The following is an 18,190-nucleotide window of genomic DNA, read 5'->3' as shown; positions in this document are numbered from 1 at the left end:
TCTGATCATCTTTTGAGCTAATTTCAAAGCATTCCCAGTGATTGTTTAATCACGATTATGCAGTTTTTAACGCAAATACAAAGAATCTGTGTTGTTTTCTTAGACATAGTTTCTGCAGAGCGGCAGGAGTTCATTAAAAATTCACCTAGTGCGCCTAACTTACATTATGCCTACAAATACTTCACGATACTCTTACCTCACATACGACAATGGTACCATTCTCATGATGTCCCTTGTGGGCGGGACTGTTGGCGTGTAGCAACCCCACCTCCTTCCCCTACCCGTCGCAGAGCAGGATGCTTTGACCCGCCCAGCGTATTTTCTATGTCACAAAAACGACCCTTTTCAAAACGTATTTTTTCTTCTGTTGCTTATTCACAACAATTTAAATAAAGAAATACTCAGAAATTCAATTTTAAGCTTCCATCGATCCATTTTCTTAAACCCCCCTAAGGCTTTCGGGGTCACGGGGTTGCCATGCGGTCTCGGTTACTGTGGGGCAAGGGGGGGGGGGGGGGGTACACCCTGGACAGGTCGCCAGTCTGGCACACACTTGCAGTGCTTAATTTTCCTATTATACCTCCTTCACTAGAAAAATGCCGCAAAAATGTGTTCAAAATACACAATTTCCATGGAAATGGGTCTTCAAAGTAGGAATAGAGGTTGAGCTGAAGATTCCAGGTTTTCCACCAAAGCTCTGGCTGGAATCCCAGCAGGTTTCTTCTGGGTTTTGAGCAGAATAATGAAGGAATCTTGTGTTGATCTCTCTGAGATCAGTTAAGGAATAAACGCTCCTACACACCATCATCAGTCCCATAGCTCATCCTCTCATGTCTTGTTTGTTGTTAAGTTGGGTCTGTCTAAATGATTCCTTCTGTCCTGTTTAAGTAGGTTGAGGTCAGCCTCTTGCGTTAGTATAGTGTCTACTAGTGAGTAGAGAAAGCTGCCAAACCAGACCTGATTGACTCCCTACTCTCTCTTTGTGTTTTTTCATCAGGTTTTCTCCTTCTTGAACCTCTCTTTGCGTTTCTGCTTTACTGCTTCTTTTGTTTAAACTCATCAGGAATTCATTTGGGTCGTAAAAGGAGTGGCAGTCAACGCAGGAAGAGACTGTCTTCCATTTAATGTTTTTTTTTTAATGTTGTTTTTATGTGAGAATCTCTTGTTCTCCGTTTGTTCTTTAAACACAAATCACTGTCAGTTCTGCAGCAGCTGAGGCTGCAAAAAATCCAACATTCTCATCTGGATCTTTCCCATCCTCCTAACCTGGGTTATTGAGCGTTCTTGATGTTTTTCTGTGTGTCTTGTAGGTTCAGACGGTGGTGAAAACAGTGCAGGTGGTTCCGTCAAACCAATCTGAGGCCGTCTCAGTGGTTAAAAAAAAACTGGAATACAAATGGGGGATGAATGTCCTCGGTGAGTTGGTGAAAGTCAGAGTGGAAAGACTTTTGCTGCATTTTATGTCTTTTTTGTTTTGCTTGAAACCTGCATGTTTAGCTGATTGGCTGCTTCGTGTCTTCACTAAGGCTTGATTGGCTTCTTCATCACCTTTGGCATCTGCATGGGCAGGATGGGCGAGCGGGGCAAGATCATGTGTGACTTCTTCAACATCTTGAATGAAATAATCATGACGATGGTCTCCATGATCATGTGGTCAGTGTCTGTGTGCATTGGTGTGTTTTTTGCATGCGTGCGTTCCCTCCGTCTCTGCTTCTGTGTCTCTTTGCCATTGGCTGCTTGGCTTTGACGTGCTGAAGATACCCCTCAGAGGTCAGCGACAGTGATGGATCAGCCCCAGCCTTGCATTCATCAGGCGAACTGTGGGAACGGCCAAGTTAGTCAGACAGTGAGACGAGGAGGAGGAGAAGAAGTTTTGGTGAAGGACATGGACAGATGGGGAAGGAGAGGGATTCTCTGGGACACGCTGGAGTCTGCGGTAAGCCGGGGAGTAGCAGAGGTCGGGGCCCGGAACAATGTGGAGGACTCCCATGAGATCTGGGGTGGACGATTTCCAAGATGTAATGGATCCACTGATGTGGAGGAGCCACTTGGCAGCAGAGTAGAAAGCAGACAGCCGTGAGGCGGAAGGATGAGCGTGCCTTCAAAAAGTAGGGCTCGTCTTGAGGATTCGCAGGAACATGGCTGGTCTTTCAGGGAAAGAGAACATCAGCACTCTGAGCTGGAACGGGACCAGGAGAGGGGGGGTTTTGGTCTGAAGAAAAACAGCAGGATGCTTGTCTTACATCTCTTTTGGGCCATCCACATGTGCAGCTGGACACCAAAGGAATGGTGTCAGCTCCACATCACTCACTCAGTATAAACAAATTACTCAGTGGGCCTGTGGAGCAAACCAATCACAGAGGCCCGTGTATACAGAACCATGGAGAAAAGCCATTGACTCACACATGCTGCCTCTCCAGAAAACAACTGCCCCGGCGTTCGCCACACAGCTGACCCGCTGAAGCAGGCCGCGGTCGGGATGAGGCTGGGGGGGCGGGGCCAGGAGGGAAAACAATGTTTGTCTGTATTCATGAATGGGATCAACTGCTTTCTGAAGCTGGAACCTGGAGATCTACGAGCGGATCACGTTCACTGGCAATAAAGAAGATTATTTGATCAGACTCAGTGCTAATTACTATTCTACTCTATTTCATTATTTATAAAATCTCTGATTTGTGCATCATTAAAAAGCTGAAATGGTGGGATACGTAGTTCCTCTCTAAAAGAAGAATAAAAGCATCTGTCAAAAACTTTAAAAAGCAGTAGGACATGCATGCAAACTGCTATTTTACGTTTTTTGTTTTTTCTAAATGCGTCAGAAAGCATCTCCTCGTCCAGCCGGATCTTTGCTTCTTGTTCTGTGCAGGTACTCCCCTGTTGGCATTTCCTCCCTGATTGCAGGAAAGATCGCAGCTATTGGAGACTTGGAGACGGTAGCCAGGCAGCTGGGCATGTACATGGTGACCGTCATCGTGGGTCTCGTGATCCACGGCGGCTTGATCCTCCCCGCCATTTTCTTCGCCATCACCAGAAAAAGCCCTTTTGCCTTCTACTCTGGAATCTTCCAGGCATGGATCACAGCTCTGGGCACTGCGAGCAGGTATGCCAATGTGATCGATCGGAGAATGATCACCAAAGTTGTCCATTGCTGAGCTGGGCCAGCACAGCCAAAAGTGCGTGAGCGGAGGCTTTCATGGACAAGTCCATGTCAGACAGACCACATATTTCGGATGCCTAAGCCTTCGGATTAGTTGCCAGCAGCCTAACTGGCGCTACTGTATACTGCTTGGCTTGGCCTGCCTGGATTCTGCTGACACCAACTGTCATTTTGGCACTTTATTGAGGCTTTAGTGAAAATGGATAATCCTATCAGTGTTGTCTGTAATTATATTATGACCCGAGCTTAGCGGGGCTAGGATTCCAGTTCCTTTAATTCACATGTTGGAGGACTGAAACAGTGGCTGTCACCAGCTGTTAGGTGTAGGCTGTCAGCCAACTGGAGTTTCTGCTGCCTTTTATTTGCCTTGTGGCCTGTTTTTGCCCCCTTCACCTTTCTCCCCTCTCACCACCTGTCTGCTCGTTTCCATTTCAGCTGCGTCTTTTCCTCTGACTTTCTCTTGTTTTTGTGTGTGTGTGTTGTTTTTTTTCCAGCGCTGGGACATTGCCGGTCACTTTTCGCTGTCTGGAGGAAAACCTGAAGATTGATAAGCGCGTGACCCGCTTCGTGCTGCCCATAGGTGCCACCATCAACATGGACGGCACCGCTCTGTATGAGGCTGTGGCGGCCATCTTCATCGCCCAGATGAACGACATAAACCTGGACAGTGGACAAATTGTCACAGTCAGGTCTGCCTCTTGCTCTGTGTTATTTGATTGCTTGTGTTTCCGCTTTAGTTTAAACAAACTACAATAGAATGTACGCCCTCCGGAGGAAACTTCAGGCATACAATATTATTTTCCAATTTAAATGTGACACTTTTATTTATGGCTGCTAGCCTTTCAACACACCTGCCACGGACGCTTTTCCCACAAAGACCGCATTAACCAGTTCATTCAAGATAGCCGCAGGCGGCGAGGACAGATGAAGACGGAGGAAGAGCCAGGCTGGAGGTGGCGGCGCTGCAACCCAGCTTCCAGAGAAAACAGGAAGTCATTAGTTTGGATTCGTTTTGACACGCACCACATTCTCAATTATATGCAAAACAGCAAACAGCCGACCAATCAGCTGATGTGGGAAAGGCTCCGTCATTTTCTTAATCTGATCTCATCTTATTTTAAAAAGCCCTTTTGTGGCATAAACCTGAGGCCATTGCTGATCACATCACTGACAAAAATAACATTCTTGTTATCGATCCAGTAGACAAAACAACTAAATCCTATATTTAGCAAAATATTTTACTTCTACGAGTAAAACACTGCAACTATTTTTTCAACTCAAAATAAAATGTATTAATAGTAGTTTTAGTTTTTTTTTTTAATTTAACAAATTAAACCAATTAAAATTAGTTTATAAAATTTTCTAAAATGGTGAAAAAGTTTGTGTTTTATGTCACATTTAATGCACAATCTGTTTGTTTTAAGTCTGCATCCATTGAAAACTACAAAACTTTATTGTTTAGAAGTTTAAACATTCAAATACGAATTCACGTTTTCCCAAATATTTTTTATGTCCATTTTCTCCTGTCTACAGCTGTTTCTCCATCACATACATGAGTTTAAAAAAAAATGTTTAGGTTTCTGCCAAACTTTTACCCTAATTGGATCCAGTCTGCTTGGCTCAGACTCAGCTTGTTATGGTTGGGGGATTCTTGTGTCGTTGTCAATAACTGTTTTTTTTATGAAACAGTCTGCGTTTTTAATATGCATTCTGCAGTGCATCCGTGATAAACGTGGTCCGTATTGAGGGGTGGATGAGGTTCTCGGTCAGGGGGACGATGGGAGCCGTCAGAAGCAGGCCCAGCTTTAGATCAGATAAATGCTGTTGGGGTGGAGATAACACGATTTAGAGTCCAAACTGCCTCGCAGTCACATCTGAGCCTGACATGAACTGGTAATTCTTATAATTGCTTACATGTCAGAGCAAGCTGCATTCCTTCATACTGCTGTGGGCAGAACAGTCCTCAGCGTTGCCTGTTTTTCGGATAGAAAAAAAGAATGTACATAAACACCAGATTCTCTGCTACTAAATGATCTGCAGGAACATTCTTTGCTGAGATTATAATATTATAAAAGCTGTACTGAAACAGGCAATCATACTGTATTTGTAAGTGTGATGTTAAAGTCGTCTAACTATAGAAAAAGCTCTTCTTCTTTAGGTTAACTGTAATCGAGTAACATTTGTGGTTCTTTTTATTTTTTGAGTCAAACTCTGCAGAATGAACAAGATCTCCAAAGTGGCTCTTTTACTAATTCAATTAATTTGATGGAAGACGGACACATTTTCTGCATACTTTCTTGATTGTTTCAAGATTTGTTCCTTTTTTGGGGTTCTTCCATCCCAGTGGCTTCAAAATCTATCATTTCTATAACGCATGATCTTTTCAGATAAATCAAGCAGACGTCGCTTCAGCACTGAAATGTCCCTCTTCCTCCTCAGTATGACTGCCACCCTGGCCAGTGTTGGAGCTGCCAGCATTCCCAGCGCCGGACTGGTAACCATGCTGCTGATCCTGACGGCCGTCGGCCTGCCAACCCAGGACATCAGCCTGCTGATTGCTGTCGACTGGCTGCTGTGAGTCCAGTGTTGTGACTGCATTTGCATTAGAAACTGCTGCAGAGGTGCTGCTCTGGAGGGACTCCACCGCTTCACTTCCTGCCGCTCGTTGTCTGTGTCCGTTCAGGGACAGAATGCGCACCTCCATCAATGTGGTGGGCGACTCTTTCGGTGCTGGGATCGTGTATCACTTATCCAAAGGGGAGCTGGCTGATCTGGATGCAGCAGAGATGCAATTGCTCCATCCGGAAGGGGAGCTGGATTTCATCCCTCCTCCTCCCATTCTCACTGAGATGGACCTGGTTGACCCTCTCAAACCGCCGGAGCTGCCGCCCCGCTCTCCGCGCCCCCATAAACTAAACCACCACAGCCACATTGCCTCCCAGTCCATCCCTCATTCGCCGTCTTGTTCTATCCGATCCCCGTCACCTCACTCCATCCGTTCTCCCTCCCCGCGCTCCGTCTGCTCCCATTCTCCTCGACCTCTCCGTACTCATTCGCCCCGCCTGCTCCGCAGGACGGAGCAGGGCTACAGCCCCCTGCCCACCTATGACAACCAGGTAATCATCTTTTTTTTAAGTATACTTGGAAACCGTTTTAGTTATATTTTTGGGTGACATAAGTAAATAGCAAAATATTTATTTAAAACATTTCAAACAGTCTCTTAAATACTGGGTCTATAAATGTAAGATCTGTGCTTGCAAAGCTTTGGTCAGTAATGGAGGCGTGACGTCTGTGTTCAGATTTCCATGCCGCCGCGCTCGCACCGAGAGCGGGAACGAGAGCGGCAACGTGAGCGGCAACGTGAGCGGGAGCAACTGAGGCGAGAAAGCGAAACCGAAGAGGACGAAGAGCGAGACCGGGTTCTGTGTGAGCTCAGCGACGGCGAGGAGAGTGACGATACCGCTTACGATCGACGACACACCATCCCGCCGTGTGACCTGCCGTGATTCGATTTAATCAGAATTAGGCTTTTCCCGAAATGTCTTGGTTTTAACCCCGATTTTTCTCCTTTCTGGATCTTTGTTTGGATCCAGAAAAGGGAATTTGACTGAATATCTAAACAATATTTATATTATCTGAATGCGGGAGAATGAGTAAATTAATTCAGAAAACGATTTCAGAGAAACTATAAATAAAGAAGTTTGTTTTGATTTAAAAGAGCACTACTTTACCAAAGTAAAGTTCTGGTTTGCTGAATCAAATCTTCATGAAACAAGTTCTTACAGGTTTGTTTAGAGTGATTTTGTCCTGATTTACATCTGCAATAAAAACTAACTGGTTTGATGTTTCCTGTTACCTGAACGTTTTCAACTTCCTGGATTGTTATTATCAATATAAACATGTTAACGCCTCAGTGGTGTTGACTAGTTCTGTGTCCATTTTCAGTGACAGTTTTTTGATTTTTTTTTTTTTCAGAAGTCCGATGCCAAGAAATGATTCCAATTAAGAAAACACAAGGAGTGCAGAAAAAACAGTCTGACCGTCTAATCAAAATATCAGCTGTAAAGAGAGTAGTTCGATACCCGAAAACACTTTAAAAATCGGGTAACACAGAAAGCTTTCTAGAGTTTCCTCTGGCCACTCTTCAGGTAAATACACAGAAGTATAGAAGTTAAAATGTTCAGCTTTTTTCTCTAAATTTAAGTTTTAAATTGGGTTTTCCTGTCTTTTAGGAGTTAAAACGTTTCACTAAGTTTTAACTGGATGCCGTTGGTCTGTTTATAATTGTACATTTGATTCAAAAGAATCTTTTTTTTCTTCTTTTTTTGTAAATGTTAAGTTTTGTATGGATAAAACTTAAAACAGCTGGGATTTTGGTTTCAGTTGGTGGCTAGAAACCAAGCTGTTGTAGCACGCAGCTGGTTCCTTCAGTGGGACGTTCTCTCAAAGCTCTGAGGGAGATGGAAAGGTTTCGTGGTTCTGATTAGTAATTTTCTACAGTTCTCCACCTTCCTGCGTCTTTTTCATTCTCATCCTTTGCTCTCTTCCTCTTTTCTCCTGCTGCAGTCACTGTTTCTGTTAATATTGTCAGAAATCTAAAAGTTATTTTTGTGTGTGTGTGTGTGTGTGTTTATGGTAGGGTGTGTGCAATCATGCGTATTACAAAAATGCTGTTTAAATTCTTATGTTTGCATATGTTAGTTTTATTTCTTGGACTTTCATCTCTGCGAATTACTTTCTTGATCTCCTCTGCCTTTTTATTTCAAACTATGTCCCTCAATAGATGAGATTTCCTTCAGATTCAGCGGTTGGTGCAGGTGGTGTGTATATTGTATGTAATAATAATGATAATACTAATAATATTGTATGTAATAAAATCTAAGAGCTCTATTTGAAGTTACTGCGGTCTTCCCGGTTTTTTCTGCGTTTCGGAAAATCCTGCAGGCAAAGAAATAACTGGATCGAAAAGTCGCAATAGACACTGAGGAAAAGCACACGGCGCACACTGAGCTCAACTTGTGCGCTGATGAAACAAAGACACCGAGACAGCAGCGCTCTAATCCTCTCAGAGAGATGGGTAAGGCAGGGGAGAGTGACGATGGCGAGGGAAGTGGCGGGGCAGCAGATGGCCAGAAAGACGTCATTCTATCTCATTCTTCCCAGACAGCATAAGGACAGTGGGTAATTGCGAGCGGGACTGACGTGAGTTTCTGGTCCATCACAGGAGGGCTGTGCGAGGTGAAAGGTGAAGAGCTGCAGGCCAGTGCTCTGCAGAGAGCAGACCAGACGTCTCTGGTTAAACAGTGTTGGTGAAGCACTAATCTGCTCTGTAGCTTCTCCAGCGCGCAGGGGGGGGGCAGGAATTTAATCACTATAGTCATCTGAGAGAATATGAGAGCATCATCTGCTCTGAAGTCCTCACCTCACTGAAGAAAGCCCCAGAGACTTTGGTGATTTTACTCCCAAACCAGGAAGAACATCTCTACAAAAAAAACTAGGGAAAAAAATTACAATTCTAGATCTGGAGGTTTTGCTCCCAAAAAACATGAAAGTGACATCTGGGGTATTCCTAAGGAATCCCAAATAACACAAAAAGTATAAATTGAAAACTACTGAATTATACTGAATATTTTTGTTTTTTGTGATCACTTTGGGTAAATATAGCAATATGGAGCTCACCCATATCATGTGTAATACTGATGTCTAAACACTTTTACATCCACCATTTTACCTGGTGGATTGATTTAAACTTTTAAAGACCAACTCCAATGCAAAATTGTGTTTTTTGTGCCATTTTTCTGATGATGGAGGACACATTTAAAGAAAATTAAGCATAAAATTGCATTTCTGAGTGTTTCTTCTGTCGTGAATCAGGAGCAGATGAAAAAAAAAAGCTTATTTGTGATGCCAAAAATACGCCTCTGGCCTCCTTGCTTCAAGTTCTCAGCAAAAGGAAGGGGAACGGGGGACGGGGTTGCTCAGCACCAACTAAGAGGCCAATTTCTAATGAAATCATGCCAATACTGCCGAACTATGTCTTAGAAAACGACAGTTTTTTTTTATTTTGGCTAAAAACGGCATAATCATAGTTTAAAAAGACGCTGGGAACGCTTTGATAACCGATCAAAAGATGATCGGAGTGAGTTTTTGACAACTGTGATCGGTGAGAAACACTCTAGTTGAGTCGATGCATTTTTGCACAGTAAACCAGAATATTCTGCCCTTTCTCGTCTGGTATTTGTGTCATTACTTTTATGTCCCCCGCAGGCAAATTAGCCGGTCCGTTAAACCGATGCAGCATTCCTCTGTTCCAACTCTGATGGATTCTGGTCTAACTTGCTCTTTAAGGAACACAGATCCTGACATGTAAATGTTGTTTACCATCAGGATTTGAAAAATGACAGGATTTTAGTGGACACAATGTGTCCACTAAAGTTATTTTAAAATAACTTTCCCTTTTTTTAATTCAAAAATATGATGCATATGGTTTAGCCTTTTCAAATAATATATCAGACAATAATAAGTCAAAGTGTACTTAGTCTTATGTCACATTTAAAGCTAATTACAAAAAGACTAAATTCTGAATTTTATTCCGTTTCAAATTTGAATTCAGGGGAAACACCAGATGAGTTTCCAAGCCCAAATAATTCAGGTTTTGACTGAATTATTTATATTTTTTTATACAACTAGATTTGCTAAATGTTTTGAATATTTTAAAATAACTTCAGCTGCTTCAAGCACAAGAAGCTAATCCTTTTCTGGCTAGCAGAGGAAGAAAGGAACCCTAAATAAACCCTCCTGATGGTGTGGTTTAAATGAGTGGTATCATTTCAAGATGACAGATGCTGGATTGAATCCTCTGAAGTCTTTCATGTCACATTACAGTAAATCAAAGCCACAGGCAGCGAGGACGCATACCAGGCTGACCTGCACCGCCGTTTTACGACTCAGTCTGACATCTAGAGGCAGGATTACTCATGGCGTGCAGCTGAGGAGAGCTTAGGTTCCCCCAGGTTTTACAGTCTCATCAACCGAAAAAATCCAATCTTCTGAAAATCTCTAAAGAAAAAGTCACCGCACAGCAGATCGCATGGAAGGAATCCAAAAATCTCTGGCCGGAGTGATAAAACACCGTCTTTATTAAGTAAAGAAAGACCTTTTTAATTACAAAGCTTCTTCCACCCTGAGGATTCAGACTTCTCATCATTCACACAGCCAAACCAACATAAATATACTTTTTAAAAAGCTTCACAAACACGTCCTGCTAAGCAAGATCAAACATCTCATTTCCTTATCACCTGGTTTCCTGTTTCCAAAACTCATTTGTAGCTTCTTCCACGACGTTCCCTTTAGAAATCAGGATAGAAATCAATTTGTTTATGTGTGTGGACGTTACAAACACTGACAGTTTGACAGAAATGAAAGAAGTAAGAGGCAAATAGGAATTTGGATTTAAATTTCACACTGCACACCAATAGCTCCGGGTTTATTTGGGTGGTGGTCCTGTCTTTTTACCAGTGTCTGTTCAGTTCCAGAAGTTTAAAAGCGTGAACACGCGTGTTTTTTCTGCCTTCGTACTTGTCTTGTTTAACTGGTTATTTTTTAACATTGTGCAAAAGCGTTCTCAAAAATACAATCACAGGAAATTTGCTGTAACTCGAATACAGTTTAGTGCAGACACATTACAGCTTTTTCTTTGCGGAGAAAGAGACAAGAGTTTCCAGATGTGCAAACCGTGGAAAGAGCTGCTGTGAAACAGATGTGAAGACAGGTAAATGCATTGCATTTGTTCCCCAAACCCGGTGTTATGATGGGAAACCATGTTTCAGTTAGAGTTCACCGTTTCAGAACAGCTTTCCTAACATCCATAGACTCTTCGTGCGACAAAAAGTCCTTTGTGGGTTCACTAAGTCCATCCAGTGCAAGAACAGCTGAAGTCTTTGCTTCATCAGCTATATAAGGAGTTTTACTGATGTTGGGACAAAACTTTGAGATTTGCTGACTTTTAAAATCTTGATCATCCAATCAACTTTGTTGCTGGATTAGTCACTCAGCAAAAAGTGCGTGTTCTTGAGGTTTTGGTGTTTTTCTCACACTTTCGTGGCTTTTTTCTGATGATGGAGGACCTATACAAAGAAAATTAAGCTCTAAGTTGCATTTCATTGTGCATCAGAGGCAGATGAAATAATGCCATTTGAAAAAAAGAGCTTATTTGTGACATGGAAAATACATTCAGCAGGCCACAAGCTCCCTGCTCCTCCGCTCCACTCTGATGCATCCACTTGCAGACAAATAGATCCATCTGGCTCCAAACTATACAGCTGGATGGCTCCAATATTGCTCGCCTTCTTTTTTTTGTAAGCATCTTATTACATCTTACATCTTATTTGGTTACATTAATTATGATAAGACATTTTTATCTCAATTTTATTTAATAAATCTTCTAATTTTATTAACCAAGAATTATATTCACAAATCTAAATTCAGCAATAAAGCTCCTAATTTTCTTGATTTACTAGCCCAAGTTAGATGTTACTTACATTCCATTTCCCCCAGTACAAACAAAAAAGCTATTAAAACGTATCACCTTGCTCAGCTGTATAATTTAGTGTAAGTTTATTTTTTTGCTTGTATATCCCCTGGCATTTATTTTGAACATTTGATGTACAGCTTATTGTTCCTTGTTCTTTTGCTGTATGTCACTTTTGTTCTGCATCAATAAAGAAAAAAAAAACAAAAAACTGTAAGCTAGCAGGAGAGCATGTAAACAGAGAGCTCTCAGTAATGGGGAGGAGGAGGAGGCACTACTACTATTGCTCTGCAGAACTTAGAAAAAGACTGTTTATTAGATTTTGGCTAAAAACCCCATCATCATAATTAAAAGACCACTGGGAACGATTTGATAGATTAAAAAATGACCGGAGTTGGTCTTTAAACTGGTCTGTGGTCGACCAAAATGTTCTGCAGCGCTGTCAGAGAAGAGAAGAATCTCTGTTCTGCCCTTGTTAGCATGAGAATGCAGAAACACTTTCCTGCCACATTGACTGTGGCGAGCTGAGCTTTAACACCTGCAACCACTGCCACACATGCACACGGACAGATGCTGGACTGATCAGTGAACTTCCACTCACAGATGTGCAGCACGTGCAGCGTTCGTTACGCTGTTGTCCAGACGTTCAGTGCATCCGCATTTTTGCACCACAGACTTGTACAATCAGAAAATAAAAAATAGGAGTGAGGAGAAACAGCTTTTACCTCGATGATCGGAATAATTACAGATTTGCTGCACACAAAGGCAGAAACAAACTTTAAAGTTTGAATAACAGCTGAGAAGAAGTAACTTTTACAGTATTTTCCTGTCATGTTCACTTTTAGAGCAACATTTATCATTTACAATTAAATATGTCTGATAAAACAGATATGCAGAGGCAGACATCCCATGCTTTGCAGCTGGAGACGAAATGTTTTTAACACATTTAGATTTTTTTCGTTCCATAAGTTCACACAAAACGTAAAAATCAACGTTTCAAACCTGGTTTCTCCCAGTGTTGAAGTTTTTTTGTTTTGTTTTCTTGGCAGTACTTTCCCTCTTTTTCTGCAGCAAAGTGTAAAATTGTCAGACCTGAGTAACCAAGGGTTCCTTGGGACAGAACCTTAAGGTCACAGGGTCGCCTGTTTCCTGTCCGCCGCAAACCCCAGCCATGAGGGTCCCATTGAGTGGAGGGCACATAGCCCTATTCTGCCCGTACAGGGGTGCGTAATCCAACATGCTCTCCGGATCTTCGTCCATTCCGTCCTCCTCGTCGTCCTCGTCTCCGTCCTCTTCGCTCTTCTCCCAGACGGACGTGGAGACGTGGTGGTACTCTCTGGTGTCTTCACATTCCATCTCTCTGTGGTAGAAGTAGCTAAAGTTGGACACGATGACGGGCACGGGCAAGGAGATGGTGAGCACGCCTGCGATGGCGCACATGGAGCCCACCAGCTTTCCCCCAACCGTAATCGGGCACATGTCACCGTAGCCCACCGTTGTCATGGAAACCACCGCCCACCAGAAAGCTTCAGGTATGCTGGTGAAGGCCGTGTTTGGACTGTCCGCCTCAGCAAAATAGGCGGCACTGGAGAAAATGATGACTCCGATGAAGAGGAAGAAGATGAGCAGGGCCAGCTCCCGCAGGCTGGCCTTCAGGGTCTGACCGAGGATCTGTAGGCCTTTGGAGTGACGGGAAAGTTTAAAGATCCTGAAGACTCTCACCAGCCTGATGACCCTGATGAGGGCCAGAGACACCGAGGGCTGGGTGTCTTTGTCCTTGCCGAGCTCCGTGCCCACTGTGACAAAATAAGGCAGAATGGCCAAGAAGTCGATGACGTTCATGACGTCCTTGAAGAAGCTCATCTTGCTCGGAGCGCTGATGAAGCGCATAATCAGCTCGAAGGAAAACCAGCAGATGCAGATGGTCTCCACGATGAAGAACGGGTCGTGGAAGGGGGTGAACTTTGGCGGGACCTGGACGGTTTCGTTGGGTATGGTGGGGTGAGGGGTGATGGTGTATTGCTGCAAGACAAAGAATGAGGCACAAGTGGTCACCCAAACAGAAGCAACGTGTTGTCTTTCACCGAATGACAGTTTTAATCATTGACACCTGGACTCAGTGAGCGTCGTGTCACTCATAAAAAATGGTTTACTTCCAGCTGCAACCAATTGAAGTCAATTCAGTCGACACAACAGATGTTCTGGTCATGCTCTGCGCTGGTGAATTATTTGTCTAAAATTTTTAAAACTTTATCAGATGCAGACTGGTGCAGAAGCAGCCATATTTGGTGTTTCACACCAAAACCCAGATACAAAGACATTCTTGCTTTTGCTATACTAATAGCAAGGCACCGTATATTATTGCACTGGAAATCTAAAGACCCCCCCAGGGTGTCCCAGTGGCTGACGGATCTTATGCAAATATTACAACTTGAAAAAATAAAATATTCAGTTCGGGGATCAAGGGACAAATTTTGGGGGTTCCGGTTTTAGGTCACTTTGGCAAATTCTACCTGAGGCCTCCTCACATTCTACCATCACATCTCAGTAGTTTATAGTTTAAAATATTCCAACTATTCTTAACTATTATTAGCATTGTTAATATTATTATTACTATTTTCCTTTCCCTTACGTATAAATATCACATCAGCTATATATGTTACTATATTTCTCTATTTTATGTTGCCACTTGGCTGATCGATTTGGCCATCGAGTTGATCACATAAAGATATGCTTTTGTTATATTGGACAAGATATATCATACCCTTGTCTTGCAAACTATGGAGAGGGGGGTTCGAGGGGGTTCCTTTTTCTTTCTTTTTATTTTATTTTTTCAGATTTATTCATTTATTTATTTTCCCTTTTTTGTGGGGGTGGGGAGACGGGACAGTGGTGTTTGGAAAAAAAAAGAAAAGAAAAAACTGGCCAAGTTGTCTTGCAAATATGAAACTATATCTTTGTTTCATTTTTATCATGTATGTAACAATACTTTCTTTGTTTGCAATAAAAACAGATTTGAGAAAAAAAAATTCAGTCGCCACGTTGGAAGCCAGAACTTGTCAGCGAGCAGTGATTGGTCTGAGTCTGCCTGCTGTGGCAGCCACTCCCTCCAATCAGGAGTGAGCTTGTTGGTAGTCCACACCCCTATCACTTAAACCAGGCTACACAAAATCTGTCAAACGTGGGGGGCAGCAGACTCAACCTACTGTTATTGAGCCATCTGATTGGTCAGTTTATAACTTGATCTACACAACACATGTGAAAAAAAAGTATCAAAGCGAGAATGGTTATTCTGACCAATAGATTGACATAATAACAGCTGTTTGTTCTTCTATAGAGGTTTATGGGACTTTTTGCTTCTTGGAGCCAGCGGGTATTTCCTGTTTGGAATGCCAAGGATGGGGGGTCACTCGGTCCAATTGTCATGTACAGTCAATGGTTTTAACAACATTTAGCAGTGTAAATGTTAGAATAAATTAGGGGTGGGGCTTATCTCTATGGATACGATGTTTATAGCAGTGTAAACAGGAGTACGATTATGATGGAGACATGTTCTCAGCACATTTAAGCTATGAGGTCTGTGATACTGTGTTAACTTCTGCCTGCTCTCCGTTTTCACTCTCCCAGCTTGAATGTTTTTCCGCAGACTTTTATATGTCACTTTTTATATATAAGTCACTTTCTCTATATTTAAACAGACAAATAAACATCCAGTTCATGTGACGGTGGCTTGTGTTACGAGCATCTGACACTTCTTTCAAACCAGCTGTTGTTGTTTTCCTCAGATCAAGGAGGAGATTTGAAATAAATTCAGGTTTTTGTTGTTGCTCTAAACCGTTTACGGATTCGTCAGAATCTAAGGAGTCAAATGCGGCAGCGGTTCCACCTTCCTGATTAGAGAGATGCTGATTCCTTTGGGGCCATTTTCTTGGCTCGTGGTGTGTTTGTGCTTTAATTGGAATAGATGTTGTTTTGTTATTAACCTTAGCCTCGGAAACAAGATGAACAAAGGGAACTGCGTGTTCCAACATCAACATCCAGCGGAACCAACCTAACATTTCAGCTGCCTGAAATGAGGATTTATAGCAGGACTGATGTATTGTAGTTTATTGGTTTCAGCTGGACGGACTCTTGAAAATGGAAAGGGAGCCGTTTCACTTCGCCCATCAGGTCGTGTCCTCATGTCTGCTGCTATACTGAGAGTACTGAGGTTTTTCACAAGGGGCAGTGCAGACTGACAAAACTCATGTGGGTTTGATTAAACCCTTTTTTTTTTCATTTCCACTGTCTGCGTTTCATTGTAACGTCTGAGTTTTCATGGCCATTGCTCAAATTGCTTCAGCGTTTTGCTCTGCTCCAGACTTTGGTTCAGTCATGTGGATCTGTTGAGAAACCAAACCTGATCCAGTTTCTGAGAGCTTCCATGTGGTGAACAGCAGGTTACATTAGAGCAGCTGTGTATTCAGCCTTTTGTTGGATGTCCTCTTTAGTGATTATGTGCAGAGAAACCACAGCTGACTGTGAGAGTGATGCTACACGTTCAGGTGGTTCTGCAGCCGTCATCAGAAACGCTGATCTCTCGGCCTGGTTTTCATGCCGGTCTCAGCCACAGCTCTTTAATATGGACACGGGTTTATGTGTTGATGTGCTCTAAGGGTTGTTCTGCATTTATATTTAGCTCTTCCAGGTCTGCAAGTGGTAACGTGAGACACGTTCTCCTACCCTGCCACTTGCTTCTCATCTTCTAAGCCCCTCTCTTGCTCCTTCTTCTCACTGCATTTTAAAGTATCGACCTAATGCAAAAATACCTGCAGACTCTGACAGGCTTATAGCATCTCTGCAAATCTGCCCTCTCCTCGTTTCTCTGCTTTCCGTCTACGGTTTCACTGCCCTCCCCGTGGTCTCCACGGCTTTCACCTGGATCGGATTCAGTTCAAAAACCTTCATTTACTTTAAGCTTTGAATGGTTCTGTGTTGATTCTATTATCCTGCAGTCTTAACCTCCTACGCATTCGTCTTCGAAACCCCTGAAAGCTCCTCACCTCCCTCCGCTCTTTCTCCTGTCTGAACTCGGGCAGAGTCTCCAGGCAGAAGATGAGAATGGAGAGGATGATGACCATGACGCTGATGATGGCGATGATCCGCGCTCCACCGGAAGACTCTGGATACTCAAACAGCATCCAGATCTTCTGCTGCCACTTTTTGGCTGGCAGAGGTCTCTCCTCCTCTTTGGGGAAGCCCTCATCCTCCTTGAAGCGGTCGATGGTCTCCTCTCCGAGCTCATAGAAGTGCAGCTCCTCCATGAAGATGTCCAGGGGGACGTTTGCAGGCCTCCTCAGCCTCCCCCCCGACTGGTAGAAGTAGAGGATGGCCTCGAAGCAGATGCGGTTTCTGTCCAAGAACAGTTCGTTACGCAGCGGGTCAAAGTAGCGAAGGCGGCGCTGAGAGTCGCCCAGCAGCGTGTCCGGGAACTGGGCGAGCGTCCGGAGCTGGGTCTCGTAGCGCATCCCTGACACGTTGATGGCCAGGCGGTCGCTCAGAGCCCAGCCCATCCTGGGAGGACCGGCCCGGCGGCTCTCCCTCCTGCTCCCGCTCCCTGGTTCCTTCTCGCTGCTCTCCCTCTCCAGCTTGTTGGACTCATCTTTACTCTGCTTCTGATCCTTGTTGGCCTCCTCGGCTTTTTGCTTTTCCGCTGACTGCTCTCCTCCTCCGTCTGTACCTCCTCCCTCATCCTGACTGTGCATTTCTCACCCCCAGATGTTTACCTCTTTTGGTGACTTTTGGGCCTTTTTATCTGACGGGGGGGGGGAAAGTAAAAACACAAAACATGAGGAGCAGATAGATACAAAAACTTTAAAAATCAACCATTCCACATTTGTGCTTTGTAAGGTTTCTCATCTCTGTGTCCCAGAAATCTATTTTTCCATATAGAAGAGATGATTTTCAGCATCACAAAGCGCCTCACCAAAACTTGATTATCATTGGCTGTGTGAACACCGTTTTTTTCAGCCACACATACTTTTTAGGCTTTGGAAATCTTAAAAAACACAACTTTTCTAACCCAGACTGTGTCTCTAAACAAGCCTTAAGGGCTATTTTTTTTAACTTTTAACTCTCCTATTTTACCCCATTTTTCTTTGTTTTCTTACCTTTTTGCTGCCAACTTTCTCCTGATTCCCGATAATCACTCCGTCTGAGTCATCATGACTCTACAGTTGTACCTTCACCTCCAGGTGCCTCCAGAGATGAACCTCTCCTTTGCCTTGCTGCATTATCCTCCCACCATAATGTCGGGGAAAGCCCTCTAAATCCTGGCTCCTTCATGAGCTGCGGGGAGGAGGCGCAGGCGGTGGTGCAGCTCCTACGGGGGGCTGCTGCGGCGTTGGGTGAAGCTGAGCTTGTCTGTAGGTCACTTGGTGTCTTCACTTGTACCCTCTCTCTCTCACGCTCAAGTGCGGCACCCGGAGAATGCAGCGGGGCGAAATCTGATCTTTGACCCACTA

The 18,190-nt window shown here is 43.5% G+C and overlaps 2 protein-coding genes across 8 annotated transcripts in view; one reads left to right on the top strand and one right to left on the bottom strand.

Annotated features, from left to right (window-relative positions):
* Window positions 1-8,057, top strand: part of LOC101167791 (excitatory amino acid transporter 2) — a 23,546-nt gene extending 15,489 nt beyond the window's left edge. For 4 of the 5 annotated variants that reach the window (XM_011477795.3, XM_020705058.2, XM_020705057.2 and 1 more), the window contains 7 exons: window positions 1,311-1,416; window positions 1,527-1,653; window positions 2,867-3,100; window positions 3,652-3,846; window positions 5,597-5,731; window positions 5,841-6,273; window positions 6,457-8,057. In XM_011477795.3, coding sequence (XP_011476097.1) covers window positions 1,311-1,416; window positions 1,527-1,653; window positions 2,867-3,100; window positions 3,652-3,846; window positions 5,597-5,731; window positions 5,841-6,273; window positions 6,457-6,663 — 1,437 coding nt within the window. In that variant the 3' untranslated portion in view covers window positions 6,664-8,057. The remainder of the gene's footprint in view (window positions 1-1,310; window positions 1,417-1,526; window positions 1,654-2,866; window positions 3,101-3,651; window positions 3,847-5,596; window positions 5,732-5,840; window positions 6,274-6,456) is intronic. The other variant, XM_020705059.2, reaches the window with a different exon arrangement.
* The window catches only part of LOC101163081 (potassium voltage-gated channel subfamily A member 7-like), an 18,529-nt gene extending 339 nt beyond the window's left edge, over window positions 1-18,190 (bottom strand). Inside the window, exons 1-5 of one of the 3 annotated variants that reach the window (XR_002873632.1) lie at window positions 17,837-18,190; window positions 16,730-17,481; window positions 12,690-13,709; window positions 5,072-5,130; window positions 3,908-4,978 (exon numbers count right to left, since the gene is read on the bottom strand). Coding sequence is in view for 1 of the 3 variants with exons in the window: in XM_004071222.4 (XP_004071270.1) it covers window positions 12,774-13,709; window positions 16,730-17,431 (1,638 nt within the window). In the remaining 2 variants the exon portion in view is untranslated. Of the gene's footprint in view, window positions 1-3,907; window positions 4,979-5,071; window positions 5,131-10,269; window positions 13,710-16,729; window positions 17,482-17,836 lie in introns of those variants that run through there. The other 2 variants (XR_002873633.1, XM_004071222.4) reach the window with 2 other exon arrangements.

This window comes from Oryzias latipes, chromosome 8, assembly GCF_002234675.1.
Source record: "Oryzias latipes chromosome 8, ASM223467v1".
Lineage (NCBI taxonomy): Eukaryota > Metazoa > Chordata > Actinopteri > Beloniformes > Adrianichthyidae > Oryzias > Oryzias latipes.
This window is presented reverse-complemented; position numbering and strand designations above follow the sequence as displayed.